This window comes from Anser cygnoides, chromosome 33 (assembly GCF_040182565.1).
Source record: "Anser cygnoides isolate HZ-2024a breed goose chromosome 33, Taihu_goose_T2T_genome, whole genome shotgun sequence".
Lineage (NCBI taxonomy): Eukaryota > Metazoa > Chordata > Aves > Anseriformes > Anatidae > Anser > Anser cygnoides.
Window position 1 is genome coordinate 1,138,950 of NC_089905.1, and position 14,535 is coordinate 1,153,484.

The 14,535-nt window shown below is 55.0% G+C and overlaps 1 protein-coding gene across 6 annotated transcripts in view; it reads right to left on the reverse strand.

Moving 5' to 3' along the window:
• Positions 1 to 312: 312 nt before the first annotated feature.
• The window catches only part of OTUD7B (OTU deubiquitinase 7B), a 34,387-nt gene continuing 20,164 nt past the window's right edge, over positions 313 to 14,535 (reverse strand). For all 6 annotated transcript variants that reach the window (XM_066986240.1, XM_066986242.1, XM_048079062.2 and 3 more), the window contains 8 exons: positions 10,992 to 11,093; positions 9,886 to 10,013; positions 7,200 to 7,312; positions 6,298 to 6,425; positions 5,542 to 5,691; positions 5,049 to 5,163; positions 3,885 to 3,969; positions 313 to 3,084 (listed from right to left, as the gene is read on the reverse strand). In XM_066986240.1, the coding sequence (XP_066842341.1) occupies positions 1,783 to 3,084; positions 3,885 to 3,969; positions 5,049 to 5,163; positions 5,542 to 5,691; positions 6,298 to 6,425; positions 7,200 to 7,312; positions 9,886 to 10,013; positions 10,992 to 11,093 (2,123 nt within the window). In that variant the 3' untranslated portion in view covers positions 313 to 1,782. The remainder of the gene's footprint in view (positions 3,085 to 3,884; positions 3,970 to 5,048; positions 5,164 to 5,541; positions 5,692 to 6,297; positions 6,426 to 7,199; positions 7,313 to 9,885; positions 10,014 to 10,991; positions 11,094 to 14,535) is intronic.

A 14,535-nucleotide genomic window follows, 5' to 3' on the forward strand; every position in this document is an offset into this window, starting at 1 on the left:
CAGGTGGGAGCACCTGCAGCAAGGCCCTTCCTGCACAGGGACGGCCCCGGCCTTTACCAAAGCCAAAAGCAGCCACCTGCGACAGAAAAGGCCTTAATTTGGGGCTGGGTTGGTTTTTCAGACGTACATTAAACCGGCAAAAGTTGTACGTTAGAAGAAAGCCTTAGTGTATTTGTGAGAATAAGGCTTCAGGTGAGTCCCCAGTGTTAAGTACACTTTCACCCTCTCTGCCCCGTTCTCTCTTCCCTTCTCCCCGTGGCGGGCGGGGGGATCAGCGTGGGAAGGGATTGCATAGTTTGATGCCTTTTGAAAAAAAAAAACCAAAAAAAAAACAAAAAAAAAAAAAAAAAAAAAAACGAGGGAATGTTGTAAAGCTTTGACTCATCAGCGTAATTCACGTTTTATTTCCACGCGGTAAAATGCTGAACCTTTGCTCTATACAGGACTGGAACGAGGATCGAGTCCAGTTTGGGATCTACAGTTACAAAAAAAGATCTGTGCAAACATTGCAGTGCTAAAGTTACACCCGCCCTGAAAAACGGGGAGCTCAGGGCAGCGCTCGTGCCGCGCCGCGGGGCTCGGCCGGGGAGAAGGGGACGTAGTGGATGGACCACAGCGAGTGTGGGAGTAACACAGGTACGGGTTCGTTTTTCTTACATTTCACTCTTTAGCCCTATTATCAAAAAATATCTTTAATATTACTCAGCCTAAGGTCAGTTACGTGGCTCAGCAAAATGGAGCCGAGTTAATTCTATTCAGCAGAACAGAGGTAGTACGGAAGTAGCTTGCTCAAGTAGAAAGAGTTATCGTGTGTGTGTCCACGCACAGCTGTAAGCTAAGGGCAGCCCGGTGCAGATTTACCTCCCGGTGCCGCGGGGCGCTCTTTGTCCTCCCTGCTTCTCCACGCCGTTGGTTATTGCTGGGTGGAGACACTGACCTCGTTTCTCCGTCGATTCTAAGTCGGTTCGACTGTACCGGTAACGGTTCCGCACGGAACTTCTGCGGGAAAACTCAAAGCCACTCAGCACTGTGACCACCCCGTCCCCCTCCCACCCCAAGAAGAATTTTAAAGGAACGTTTAAAAACAAGAGCCGAGCCCCTCGGAAGGGCAGCGCCCCGAGCCCGCTGCTGCGAGGCGCTGGGAGACGTCCGCTGGGCTCAGACGAGTTCAAACCGAAAACAGAAAAATAAAAATAAAATAACGTCCGCTTCCGACTAAGCTCCTCTCAGTACCAGAAAACATCAAATAAAATAAAAACAGTGTTAAAAAAAAAAAGAAAAGAAAAAAACCTCTCAATTAAAAGGTCTGTGACTTTCTAACTGAAATTGCTGGGGCATTTTCGCTCGATTCGGGAGAAGCGCTACGAGAAGTGAGGGTCGAGCCCGGCCGGAGGACCCGCGGGGCGCTCGCTGCTCCCGAAGCTTTGGTCTGGTTCGGCGGTGGCGGCGAGGAGCCCCCGCGCCTCGCGCTCCGACCTGAGCTCGCCCTCCACGGCGGCTGCCTACCGAGCCCCCCCCTGGCTAACCCGAGCCCCCCCCGGCTAACCAGAGCCCGTCCGAGGCGCCCGTGCTCGTGGCGATGCCGCGGGGAGGAGGGCTGGCCGCGGGTCACCTCCGCGGCGCGGCGGCCGCGTCGCGCTCCTCAGCCCGTCCGGCCAAGCGCCCGCCGCCTCCCTCCTTCCACGGACAGGGAGAGGAGCGTGGGGGGGGGGGGGGTGGAAATACGGGCATTATTGCATCCCCCAGGTGCCACGGGTCCGAAGAGCAGCGCGGGCGGAGCGCTCAGAACCTGTGCACCAGAGCCTCCCGCTCCTTGCGCTTCAGCTCCTCCCTGTAGCAGCAGGAGCAGAAGTTCCCGGTTTCCGGGTGCCCGTAGAAGCTGCAGTTGGGCTGCTTGCATTTGGTCTGCTGGACGTTATAAAGAGCCCGGCCCCTCGCTTTGTCCGCCCCTTTCTGCGAGCCGTCCTGCTCCGCGTGCTCCCGGCAGCCGTTGCTGTGCGGGGCCGAACCGCCCAGGCCGTCGCGCTCCGCCGGGAAGCCGGGGTGAGAATCCGTGTCCGTGGGGGAAAATCGCCCGGCGTGGGAAGGGCCGGAGGCGTGGGGGCTCGGCCGGGCCTGGCCGCAGTGCCTGGGGAGGGTGGCGTAAGGGGGGAGGCTGCTGCAGGGCCCCCCCGCGACCTGGCGCCGGCCGTCGGGGAAGCCGGGGGGATGAGATCCTTCCGCGCTGCTGGCCACGGAGGGCCGGGGGAAGGTGAAGACGCCCGAGTAGCTGGAGGGAAAAGCTGCCATCTTCGCGCCGAGGGCCAGATCCGGGGTCTGGATGGCATAAGCAGGAGGAGGCTGGGGGTAAGCGGGGCTGAGCATCGCCTCCTCGCCCTTGTGGGCATTGAGCTCCGGCTCCAGCCTCTTGGCGGGGGCAGCGCTCGCCAGCGCCTTCTTCTCTGCCTCCTTTTGCTTCTGCTCGGCCAAGAAGCGCTCCTCGGCGTCCAGCAGGTACTGCTGGATCATCTCCTCCTGGTACTGGAGCCTGTTGCTGGTCTTGAGGTGGCCGGCGAAGATGAACTTGCGCTCTCCCTGCATGGCAGCCCGGAGGATGCTGAGGCTCAGCCTCACGTCGTTGCTGTACTTGTAGGGGTCCGACGGCTTCTCGGGGGCTGCTTTCCCCGGGCAGGTTTTCTCCACAGGAGCCGACAAGTCTCCTTGGGAAGATTCCTCTTTGCTTCCTTTCCTTGACTTCAAGGATCCCTTCTTTTTCTTCTCCAAGGTATCTCCCTGCCCGTTGCTCACACCTCCCTTCATAGTTTTGCTGTGCATCAACCCTCCCATGTTCTTTTTTAGCTTACTTCCCAAAGTCTTGCCAAAGCTGCCCAGCTTGTTAGCGACCGAGTCTGCCCGTTTTTTATCCTTTTCCTTGTCCTTTTCTCGGTCTTTCTTTGGTTTCTCTTTGTCCTTGCAACCCCTGCTGCCACCGTTGCTTGCCGAACTGCTGCAGACCGACTCCTTGTCAGACTCCCCTGACTCCGCAGCTGAACGAGCGTCGTCTCCTGCAGAGGCTGTAGGGGATTCCGGCTGGGCCAGAGGCGCCTGGGGAGAAAGAAAACACATATCAAAGTCAAATAAGTTCCTCAGATAAGACTTTTCAGGCTGAAGGTGAAATAAACGGAGAAGCAAGCACTCGCTAGGAGAACAGAGGGGACAAGTGGCGGCTCTCAGATCCGGAGTTATTTCACGTCAACGCTGCAGCCAAAGGGCGACCCGCAGAACTCAGCACACGCCCTGGCCATGTGCTGGTTTCAGACAGATCAGAATAGCTCACGTGCAAGTTTGGGGAGTTTTCTCCAAAAGAGAGGAGAAAAAAAAAAGCAACACAAACAATAAAAAGCTAACAAAGAAATCCTTCACGCCTGGCAGCCTGGTGACACCCGCACTGCTAAGGCAGCTGCCACAGGGATGTTGGAAGCAGGCAGAAGTTCCCAGAGCTCCACGAGTCAGTCCCGACAACGAAAGGTCCCAGGAAAATTACAGTCAAGCCGCAAGTCAGCTTCTGGAGGCCACAAACCAACAGTTTGTGTTTGTCTTGGAATAGGCAGCAGTCGTCCTCGCTGCCAGACACCTACACAGCAGGCTGCGCCGCTCAGCAGGACGTGCGAGGGCTGCGCTTCAGCTTTGCAGGAAGGATAAAAACAGGCAGGAAAAGCTCGAGAGAAACGCGCACGCACAACAACACGAGTTGTTCATCCGCTCGGAGCCGCGCCAGCTGCCTTTTCCAATGGAAGCACAGACAGCCTCACGTGAAGGAGGGCTGGGCAGACGACGACTTCGCTTCCGCCGCCCTGCAGAAGGGAGGCTGAAATAACTAGAGAAAACACCCCTCGTCTCTTTACCTGCGTGTCACAAGGCAGCGTGATCCACTTAACATTCATGTAGCTGTGCAGCAAGTGCAGCTTGGCTTCCAACGATAGCGTCACGCTAAAATTTGAAACAAGCACAAGAAGTCAGAGTCAAGTCCCGCTTTAAGAGCCAAGGTTTTTTTCTCCATCGTTACCAAGGCATTTGCCTGTTGTCTTTACATTAAAACGCATGTTTTAACGGGTAAAAACCATCAAGGCAGCAGCAATACAAAAGATAATGTTTTTGTAGCCTCCCAAGCCTTTTAATTAAAAAGGAAATGAATAAGCAAGAAGATTCCTGTATGTCAGAATCGAGTTTGCTACAAATTAATACCAACCTGGCAAATAATCTTACTGGTACACGAGGCAAGTAACAAAAAAGCAGATGTCACAGATCTAAACAGAGCTAGTTTCAAAATGATTTTCCTCTCCACAAAAACAACTTCAGAAAAAAAAGCGAAGATGTTTTCTCAACAATTTCCATTTGTCATTTTTTTTTTCCATTAAAAACACACAGTATTTCCTATCGGTTAAAAAAAAAAAAACCAACTCAGAATGAAATATCTGTACCGCGCAATACTGCGTCGCTAAAACCTGCCCTGAGCTTTAATAAACGCGCTGATCTTGGAGGTTTCTACGTTTCCTAACCCGAAGTCATGTGATGGACAAGTCACGCTTCCAGCTCTCCGACCACGACGCCCACTATTGGTGACTCCTGGCTCAATAACAGGAAACTCGCTGCTACCAAACCGTGCCGCGGCTTGCCCGTGGTCTGAGCCCAAACCAGGACGGGTGTCTGCCTGCGAGCATCCCTCCGGCTCCTGGGGCTCCTGGGCAAAGGTGTTTGTTATCTCTGGGGACGCAGGAAGGGAAAAACGCACCTTTTTGTGCCTGAGAACCCAGGCTACAATACCTGATCCTCCTTATCGAAGCCGGTAAGATGTCACTACCCTTCCCAAAATATACCAAAATACTCAGGACATCAGAAAAAAAAAAGGAAAAAAAAAAAAAAGAAAAAGCTGCTCTGTCTGCACTGACTAGGTTCGTACCCCAGCACAAATTCCACCCAGACCCAAGAAAACCCCCAGTGCTCGTGAGCGGCTGGGGATAAAGACCAAACCGCACGGCTGCGACCGCTCCGGCATCCAGACAACCGACCTGGCCAGCTTGACGTTGTCACTGTCGTCTTTTCCCCACTGCCAATCCTTCCCGGGATCCACGGCGAAGTGCACAGGGAGCAGCTTATGCTCGGAGTCTGTCAGGGGGATCACAGCTGCACGAGGAGGAGAACGGAAAGCCCACTTACTGCCCGAAAGGACGAGATTTGGCAAGCTGCGCCGAGGCGACGGCGCCTGCCGCTTCTGCGCCGCATCCCTCATCAGTCGCCCCAACTGCAGTCGACGCAGAAGCCCGACGTCTATCTCCTGCGTGCTCCCCACATGAATTAAGCTTTCCTCACGTCACCCGGCTCCTCCAGCCTGTCTAACCCCCGTGACAAGGCAACCTTTCACGGTGTCAGCAGCGGCAGCCAAGCTCGGGGCGCTCACCAAGAACGGCGTCGGTTCTGCCGGCCACTGGTGGTGTGCCAAACGGCGCACACTGCGACTGCCAGGGCTCGGGCCGTAAATCACCGGGCTCGTTCATCACCTACCTTGATCTTTTGTGGGTTCCTTCTGCTCCATGGATACCAGGGCAGAGAAATGGGCTTGGTCGTACGCCAGAACCAAAGGGGAACGATGACATTTGTTGGCTGGAACTTCCAGGGGAAGATAGATGCCTCCAAAGGGAATAGGGGCAAAGGCTGGAAAGAAATGGGGCTGATTAGTTTTCATAATAGGATGAAGAGTTAAGACTTGTTTATCCTGAAACTGCTCCAGAACAAGCTGTTTCACTTCACGGTTTTACCTGCAATTAGCTATCAACTTGGGGGGCAAAAGAAGAAAAACAAAACAAAAACAAACCCCAGACAGACAGCCATTTTATACCAGGAGGAACGCAGTTGCAGAATGAATCTGTCGTTTCTACAAAAGCCCTCCTCCACACACACACACACAAAAAAAACAAATTTGCACACAGAGTGATGGTAATTGATGAATCTTTTCTGACAGGAAATTAAGTCTGCTAGTGGAAAATACTACACGCAGAGAACGGAATTTCCCATCTGTACACACACGTAGGGGCAAAAGAAGTAGAAAAGTCATCGTGAAAAGGCAGCAGATCAGCCGCTGATGCCCAGCTGTATGGCTCATAGCCTCCAGCGGAGTCACGCCCAGCAGCCTGCCCCACGCTCATCGACAGGGCTGAAAATCAGGCTCCACGGAGCAGAAAGAGCCCGTGACAGCAGTGCACAGGCAATACGCAGCCTGAGCACGCACAATTAATAAAGACAAGCGAGCGCGACTCTTACCTTCTCCCCCCGAGTCCCGCAGCATCGTGTCTGCCACCACTACTATGGGTCTCTTCAGCACGTGGGCCAGGACAAAGACATGAAACTCCTCCAGGCTCTCGTACACGGGTTCCTCAGAGCTTTCAACGCTGGGAAACAAGAACTAAATCAATTTTCGTCCTCTGTGCACTTAATCATCGCTTTTAAAGGCAGGAAGAGTTCTTTACAGGCAACAGCAAGGACATAGATCATATTAATGGCATTAAGTTTCATCTTTTCTCTAATTTCGTATGTTAGACACAGAGACAGATCCAAAAAAAAATCCTATTCTAAGGCAAGGGTTTGTTTCCAGGAAATACCACATTGCTGCTTGGCACTTCTTGGAGTCTCTTATCTAAAGAGCCTCAGAAGTTGTGTTTGTTTGGGACGGCTGCAGCGATAGAGTGCCCTTGAAACGCAGAGGGAGAGAGAACACTGCAGAAATTCTCAGCTTTTGTTTATCACTCTCATTTCGGAGCCAACAACATGATGAAACGTGAGAAAAGATTAGGTTTTTGTTCAATTCTGGAAAAGAGCCGTTACGCCACAAAAGGGGTCAGGCAGCATTTAGAGAGACGGTTTTCCATAACATTTTAATGGATGTTTTCATTGTTTTTCACAATCCTTCAACCCTCCCCTTAAAACCCTCCCACACGAGCGGTACCAAAGCAGCAAACCCCTCCGCTGTTCCCAGCCGGGTCCCTGGACCTGCCCTCGGGCAAGTTATTCCAAGCTGTACATTTAAGGAAGATATTCTCTTTTATTTTTCCCCCCTATCCCACGTTAATCATGGCCACTTAAGCCCTGGACATCCCAGCCAGAAGGCTGGAAAGCCTCCCAGCCACTTCGCACGCCCCGTCCGTGCGCTCGCGTGCTCCACGTACCCGCCGCAGTTGCCTCCGTTGGTGCCGTAGTGCACGCGAGGCTCGCTGGAGGCCAGCTTGATCAGCTCGTTCCACTCCTTCTGCCACTCCTCTTCGGTGTAAACGAGACCAGACTGGGAAAGGGACGACAGAACAGAGTCCTCAATGTGAATTATTTTTTCCAATTTCTGTAGCACGGTTTTGTACACGCAGCCACATCATCTCTCTACGGATTTATGCAAAAATAATCAATATTTTATGCAAAAAAAAAATGCTAAACTGAGGGAGCGTGGTCTGGACAATTGGGGGGGAGGTGGGCTGTGAACTGGCTGAAGGGAAGAAGCCAGAGGGTTGTGGTCAATGGGATGGACTCGAGCCGGAGGCCTCTATCTAGTGGAGCCCCTCAGGGGTTGGTACCGGGACGAGCGTTGTTCAATATATTCATCGATGCCTTGGATGAGGGAATGGGGTGGGGGATTGGGCTGGGGGATCTTCCAGGGTCCCTCCCAATCCCTAATATTCTGTGAAAAAAAGCACACACTTCCAAGCCAGCGCTCTCAAGCCAGCAGGGGGATAATCTGCCTAAAGCGAAGAGTTTTCATCCTTGCGGGGTGGAAGTAAACGTTTCAACCCACAGAAGGAGAGGAAAGCTTGACTCTAACTCTAACCCCTCCCGTATTACAGCTGACATAACCTACAGGCAAGGGACCGGGGGACGGGTGAGGACTGGACCAGCTAAAGTTTGCCTTTAGAACTTATTCTCCTCCCTTACTGAACTACGAAAACAAAAGAAAGACACCCACAAAGCCCACAGAGATCCAGGACAAGGCTTGCTGAGGTATTTTAACACACTTGATACTTTTTTAGCTCTCCAAAGAGGCACAAGGCGCATAGCACAGGCAGGCCCCGATGGCTAATTATAAGAGTGGGATGGATTTTTTCCGTCGCTGCAGATTCTTTTACGAACCGCAGTCAGGCTGAACTGTTTATCCTTTCAGTCCTTTCTCGTTTGTCCGTGCACTCAGACCGGCTTTTTACTCACATTCCCTGAGCACGCACGTTACGACTACCAAGCATCGACTCCGCACTCGCACCACGTGAGCCACGAGGCACCCAGCCCAAAAACAAGCGCAAGGAAAGCCCCCGCGAAGCACGGCCCTTTCCTCGAAAAGCTGCGGTGCTCTGAGGACGTCGTTGTACCCAGCCCACAAACACAGCACCCTGCCTCCGGTACAACCGCTCCGCTCCAAAAAGTCCGCAGCAAGCATTCGCTTCAGGAATTACCCCACGTCTCCTCGATGGAGAAGCCTTCCAACACGGTCCCAAGGAGTTAAAAGGCTCGTTAAGCCTTATTAATCCCAAGTGAGGGGAGAAATACCTTAAAACACAAAGCCACGCTCGAGCCTGCCGTGTTAAGGCCACGAGGAAGAGCAGGCAGCCCTGCCCTCCTCCTCTGTTCCTGGGCCCAGCGATCGGAGCTCCAGCATCCAAACACAACATCCTCAGCCCTCGAAGCTGCCAAGAAAGCCTTCAAGCCACGAACCAGAAGCAGCTGACGGCCCGGCCGGCTCCCCGCTCGCTCAGTAAGGCATTAATTAAGTTTCCCCGCTCCTGGTTAAGCCTCCAACGGGACTTCTTTCATCATTGATCCGAGCGTAAAGCAGAGCGAGGGAGGAGAGCGCTGTACCCAGAGTGGGTTAGGCAAGTCGGAGCAACTTCCATCACCCTGGGCTGCCTCTTTCCGAGCTTACTTGGAAAGGAAGAGCTCCTAATCCCCGACTTCCAGCCAACCCCTTACACAGCACCTGCCGCACCGGCTGAGGCTGGGCTGTTGCACCTGACCGCAGGCACCACCTACACCCGCCTGCCTCCGAGAAGCTTCTGCTGAGGGTTATTACAAGGGAACGACACAACTGAGTCCGCACGCCGAGTATTTTCGAGCCCTTTAAGGCCTACAAGTCACAGTGCTTTGCCGATGGCTAGTTCCGGAGACAGCCCTGAGCACGCAGTTTAAAGAGATGCACAAAAGCATGCTTTTAGTAGCGGTCAAACCTCCAATTATTTATCAACTACTTTGTTACAAACAGGGAAATAGATCTTTTTTTTCAGCCCGACAAGATGCTAATCTCCGTGCCCTTCCAAAAATAAAAAGGAAGCTGGGAAGTAAACAACATCCTTCAGTGTCAGGTGGAAACAAAAGTTTACTCTGCTCACAACACCGCGGCGCGATTCGAGGACATCTGGTAACTTTCCGCCTTGACAAAGCCACGTCCCTGCTTTCGGGGGGGGCGAGCACGTCGCAGCTTTAGGAGCCTTTCATGTGGCGAGCTCGCCGTTTCCTTTTTTAGTGGGGGAGGCTGCTCCACGCCTCGACCGAGGCACATCTTCCTGATCTTATCGCGGGAGAGACCTACACGACAGCTCGTTTCCATCAGCAGCGGACGTAACACGGCGCCAATAAAGGAATTTTCCTCCCTTGTAATAAAGGGCATTTCACCAAAGCTTCACGGCCATAATTTAGAGGGGAGGACAGTTCTCATCATGGCATAGCCGAGTACTGCAAGCCACGGACTTGGGCAAAATTCAAGACCTTGTTTTTGTTTTTCCTCCCAGACCTACGGGATGTTTTTTTTCCTCCCAGACCTACGGGATGTTTTAACAGGATTTTCCCCTCTGCTCGGAGGACCGCGTTCAGTCTGGTTCCTACCTCCTTGTTCTGCTGCGTTTGCTGCCAGCGCCACCTCCGCTTCAGGGCTTCCCTTTCCACACCTTTATCCATTAAGGTATAAAGGGATTTGCGAAGCATGAGATCTCTATCGTGGAAACCCCACATACCTGCACAGAGGGGGGGGGGAAAAAAAAGCACCAGAGGATTAGCGAGAGCTGGCGTTTCTCCATCTTCTGCTGTCTAATGGCTGAACTCCTACAACCCGCCACAAAACCGGGGGAAGCGGGTAAATTGGGAAAAAAAGGGCTGAGAAACGCAAGGCGAGCAGGGCCAAACTGAGCAAAAAATCCAGCAGCCCCCAACCCCCCTGTCCGAAGCCTGCCTTTCCCACCCGCGGCGAGCTTCTGCACAGCTAAAAGCAGCCGCTGCTGCCTTCGGCTGTAAGGAATCTCCCAGACGAAGCAAAATATTTGCTCGCGAAAATCACACGGTGCTTTCCGCCGGGCTGATCTGTCGAGGGAAAATTTAGACCAGGTGAAACAAGGCTGTGGTTTTGCTGTGTCTGAACAGAGCCCGCCACGCGAAGGAAATGCCCGACCCAGCTGATTTAGAAGTCTAGAAACCTCCAAAACCGTTGTCACGTTTGACGAGGTGAAGTCACAGGAGACAAACCCGGGCCCTGGAAGCTGCCCCGCTCTGCGAACGGGCCCTCTGGTATCTCACATTTCCTTCAGAACCACGGGGAAACTTGCCAAAGGGAAGGCTGAACCCCAGAAGAATAATTTGGGGAGTACAGAGGCAGTTGGCAGCCCGGCGCCTTCAGCTCAGCCTCTCCCGCCGAGCCCCAGCAGTTGGGCACCTCCCGAGGCTCACCCGGGACGAGCAGCGGGCCCACGGCTCCCCACGGGGCAGACGAGAAATGCTCGGTCCCACCACGGGCAGAGCCCGTCCCCGAGGCACGTTGGGGTCCTGGGCTCTCCCCACGCCTCCTCCAGCAGCGTCAGCTTCCCCGGTGCGATGGCACAAAGCGGCCGGTGAGGGGAAGGGAGGCTGCGGCCACCCATCTCCCCGCACGGCGCTCTTTACCGGGGGCCAAAGGGAACCACTCGGCTATTTCTCCATCCTGCGCTCAGCGAGGCTCTTACCCAGGGAGGCGGCGTGCAGCAGGCAGTTCCCGTCCCCCGTGGTGGCCAGGGGGAGCAGCCGCTGGCAGCTGGGGTCCACGTTCGCCCACCAGTTCAGGCGACCTGGGGAAATAACGGAGAGCATGAAAACGGGGCCCGTTGCGCGCCGCGGGACCGTTGGGTTCGTCCGCTCAAAAAAAAAAGAAAGAGAAAAAAAAAAAAAAAAGAAAGACGAGGAGTGCAGCCTGCTTGGTTTGCGATGGGAACAGCCCCGGACGCGAGCTGCGTGCCCGGTCTGCGGCTGGAAGAAAGGAGCCAAGGCGATGCAACGAAAAGGGCAGAGTGTGGGGACCTGGGGAGCTGGCCAGGCTGCAAGGACAGGCAGGGAACGTGAAATCCTTACTTAAGGTCAACACAAATTGGAGATAAAGCTGAAAACAGGAGCAAATTCTGACCCAGAGCAGCATTCTCTTTCTATCCAGTTCCCCCCCACAAAAAAAAACCCCCATCCTGCTGAGAACACACCCAGGGCGCCGGTCCCAAATGGTGCCCAACACCTTTTCCAGTTTCTCCAGCTAATAACGAGACTGCTTGGAGTTGCTTTTAGCAACCGGATCCCTCCCGTTTAAAGCATCTCGCATCGGTGATTTTTTCCCTGCTCACTGGTTTCGGTACGATCGTCAGGAACTTTTGCTGAGCCAAGCAGCTCAGCGGCTTTACCAACGAAAATGCAAACTGACGGCGCTTCACCGGGTTTAAAAATAGCAGCTTTGGGGTAATATCAGGCACTGGAATTACTACGAGTCAAGAGAGAAGGTTTTCCGACCGTCTAAAAATAGAAGCTGGGAAAAATTAACAAACCCGCTGCAGTTAAACTCGACGCTAGAAGTTAAACATTTATCCAGGAAACAAAACTGTACGGAATTACCACCTCAGGCTTACAGCTCCAGCTAGGCTGCGCCTCGCCCGGCCGTGTATTTCTAACAAATATCCCCGTTCCCGAGCACGGCTCCTGGCAGCCACCCCGGTCTCACGGGAGCAGAGGATTTCTTGAAATTGTGCAGCAGAAGCAGGGGTGCTGCCTTCAGAAAGCTGCTTCCCAACACCGCCGGGAGATAAAACGCGGGAAAACACAGCACGCGGGGCTAACTGCGGCGTGACGCTGCTGCTTTCTCGTCTCAGCGTCAGGAAAGGAACCCGCTGGAGCTGAAACGGGTTCGGCGCGCAGCCTCGAGACAAGAGCCCCGCTGGGAGAAGCGGGCCGGTCTCGCTCGGCACAGCTCCCGGCCCGGCGAAGGCGCAAACCTGCGCCAAGTGGCACGGCGCCAGGAGAGCAGAGCGAGAAGCAAAACCAGCATCTCCCAACAGCTAAACAAAACGCGGGGCGCTACCGCACTCAGCGCTGAGCTTTTTTTTTTTTTTATCCCCTGCACGTTTTTTCCTGGAGGATTTTTGCTGCTCTTTTTCCGGCCGCGACCGCGGAGCTCGGGGGCGTTCGCCGCTCCTCCGCTCGGCACCTCGCAGCCCCACGCGCGGCCAGGTCCGGGCCCGAGGCCGCTCCTTCGGGAGGCATTTCTATCTGCAGCACGCGGTCACGACGCGCTGCGCGCGCAGAGTCACTCGTTCAGCCTTCCGCATGCTCCGGGTTACGCGAGAGAGGCCGTCGCAGCTTCGCTCCCTCAAAAGCAGCCACATTCCCCAACCCCTTCGCGGCGTTTCACTCGCGTCGAGGCCGTAAAAGGGCCGAGAGGCCCCCCGCGAGCATTTAAAACATCGCATCTCTCTGCACGCAGCTATTAGCAGCGGCTCTGGGAAGCTCTGCGTGCAGGCAGAAGGGAAAACAATTGCGTTCAGGAGCACAATGGATCTTCCTGCCATCAGCGCTTCCGCGGCAGCACAAGAAATGCTGCTGCAAGGGGCAGGACAAACCGACACGAGCGCCAAGTTTGCTGTTGCTGGCTTACAGCTCGCTCGCAGCAGCGTCCCGAGCTCCCGGCTGCCTCTCGCTTGCCCTTTTGCTTTTCAGCTCCAGGCTGTCAGCCCGCTGTCCCCGCTGGCTGGCAGAAAAGCCCTGCCGAGAGCTGACACAGCTCCAGAATTCAAGCCCGGGAGGTCAGCGACAGCTCTTCTGCGCATCTGAAGCCAGCACCAGGGGCTCCCTTTTGCAGGGGACACCAGCACCACCGCTGCCACGGGATCCAGCCCCACCACGCAGCTGGTTTTGGGATATTTTGGGGTGTTTCGTGGCACGGTGAGAACATTTCTTTGTTCCAGCAGGGAGCGGGAACGCTGTTTTGTGGAACGCCGCACGTGCTTCTAACAGGAACCGTGGAAATGGGTCACGCCGAGAGGAAGGAGCAGACACGACGCTCCTCCTAGCCCAGCGCCGAGCCCTGACTCACAGAGAAACCAAATGGCTCCCCTGGGGCTACCAAGGGACTCCGGAGCCGTGCGGACGAGGCCGCGCTCCCTGCGTGACGGAGGCAGCGTTCCCAGGGATGAGCTGTCCTCGGGCTCCCCAGGCTGACGCGACGGGTCCAGCGCCACCGCCCGCCACCGCGCTTGGGTGGCTGCTGCAGAACATTTTTCTTCCCGTGCCGAAGCTGGAGATGAAGGAGCAGGGGCCACGACCTGGGACTAGGTTATTGATAAAATAAAAAAAAAAAAAAGGAGAAGAGCAGCTGGAAGTGGCAAGCTGGTTTACCGCATCTGACGTTCGATAATACACCCGTAGCCTCCCTCTTCCAATTGATCCAAATTTTCCTTTAAACGATACCTGCAGGAAAAAAACCCTTTGTTTCGGGATCTGGCAGCAACAAGAGCTGGTTCTAATGCATTGACACATCCGTAGCTGCTTTCTCCCCCAACGCCGAGCCTCTTCCACGGGTTGGGAGGGACGAGAAGCGAAGGCTCGCCGCGGGTTACAGCCGGCTGTGCTGCTGCTCCGCCAAAGGAAGAGAACTTCAGCTGCCTCTCGGAGCGAGGCGGCCCCAGCCGTGAGCTCGCCTCTCCTGTCGGGAAGGCCAGGGCTGGCCAGTGACCGACGGGCTAAAATATTTGCAGGAGCTTTGCAAGTCGGACGCTAGCGCGTCAGACGGAGGGGGGGACGTGCGCACACGTGCCTCTGACCACGCACGGGCTAAACCCGGCTGAAAAGCTGCTCGGGAGCCGGGTGATGCATTCCCGAGGGACGGACGTGCGCCGGTGGCTTTGATGGCCCGCTCCGAGACGCAGGAGATTTGCATTCCAGGAACGAGGAACCTGCTCTCGCCGGTCCTCTGCCACCGCTCCGGCAGTGAAGCAAGCAGGCGGGGAGGAGAGGTGCCGAACCCTTCACTCAGCAGTTTTTAACAGTCCACCTACAGATGTTTCCTGCAGCGCCGGCCTGGAGAGCGAAGCAGAAGTCTTCTTGCCAATGCGCTGGGGGATTTTTGGAGAAGCGCTTGGCGTTGCTTCCCTGACCCCAGGGAGAAAGCCCGACCTTGGAGCGAAGGCACAGCGACCAAGCCCGGGGCTTCTTCCAACTCTTCCCGACTGTTAGAGCAGCCCGGGGCAAGGCGCTGCC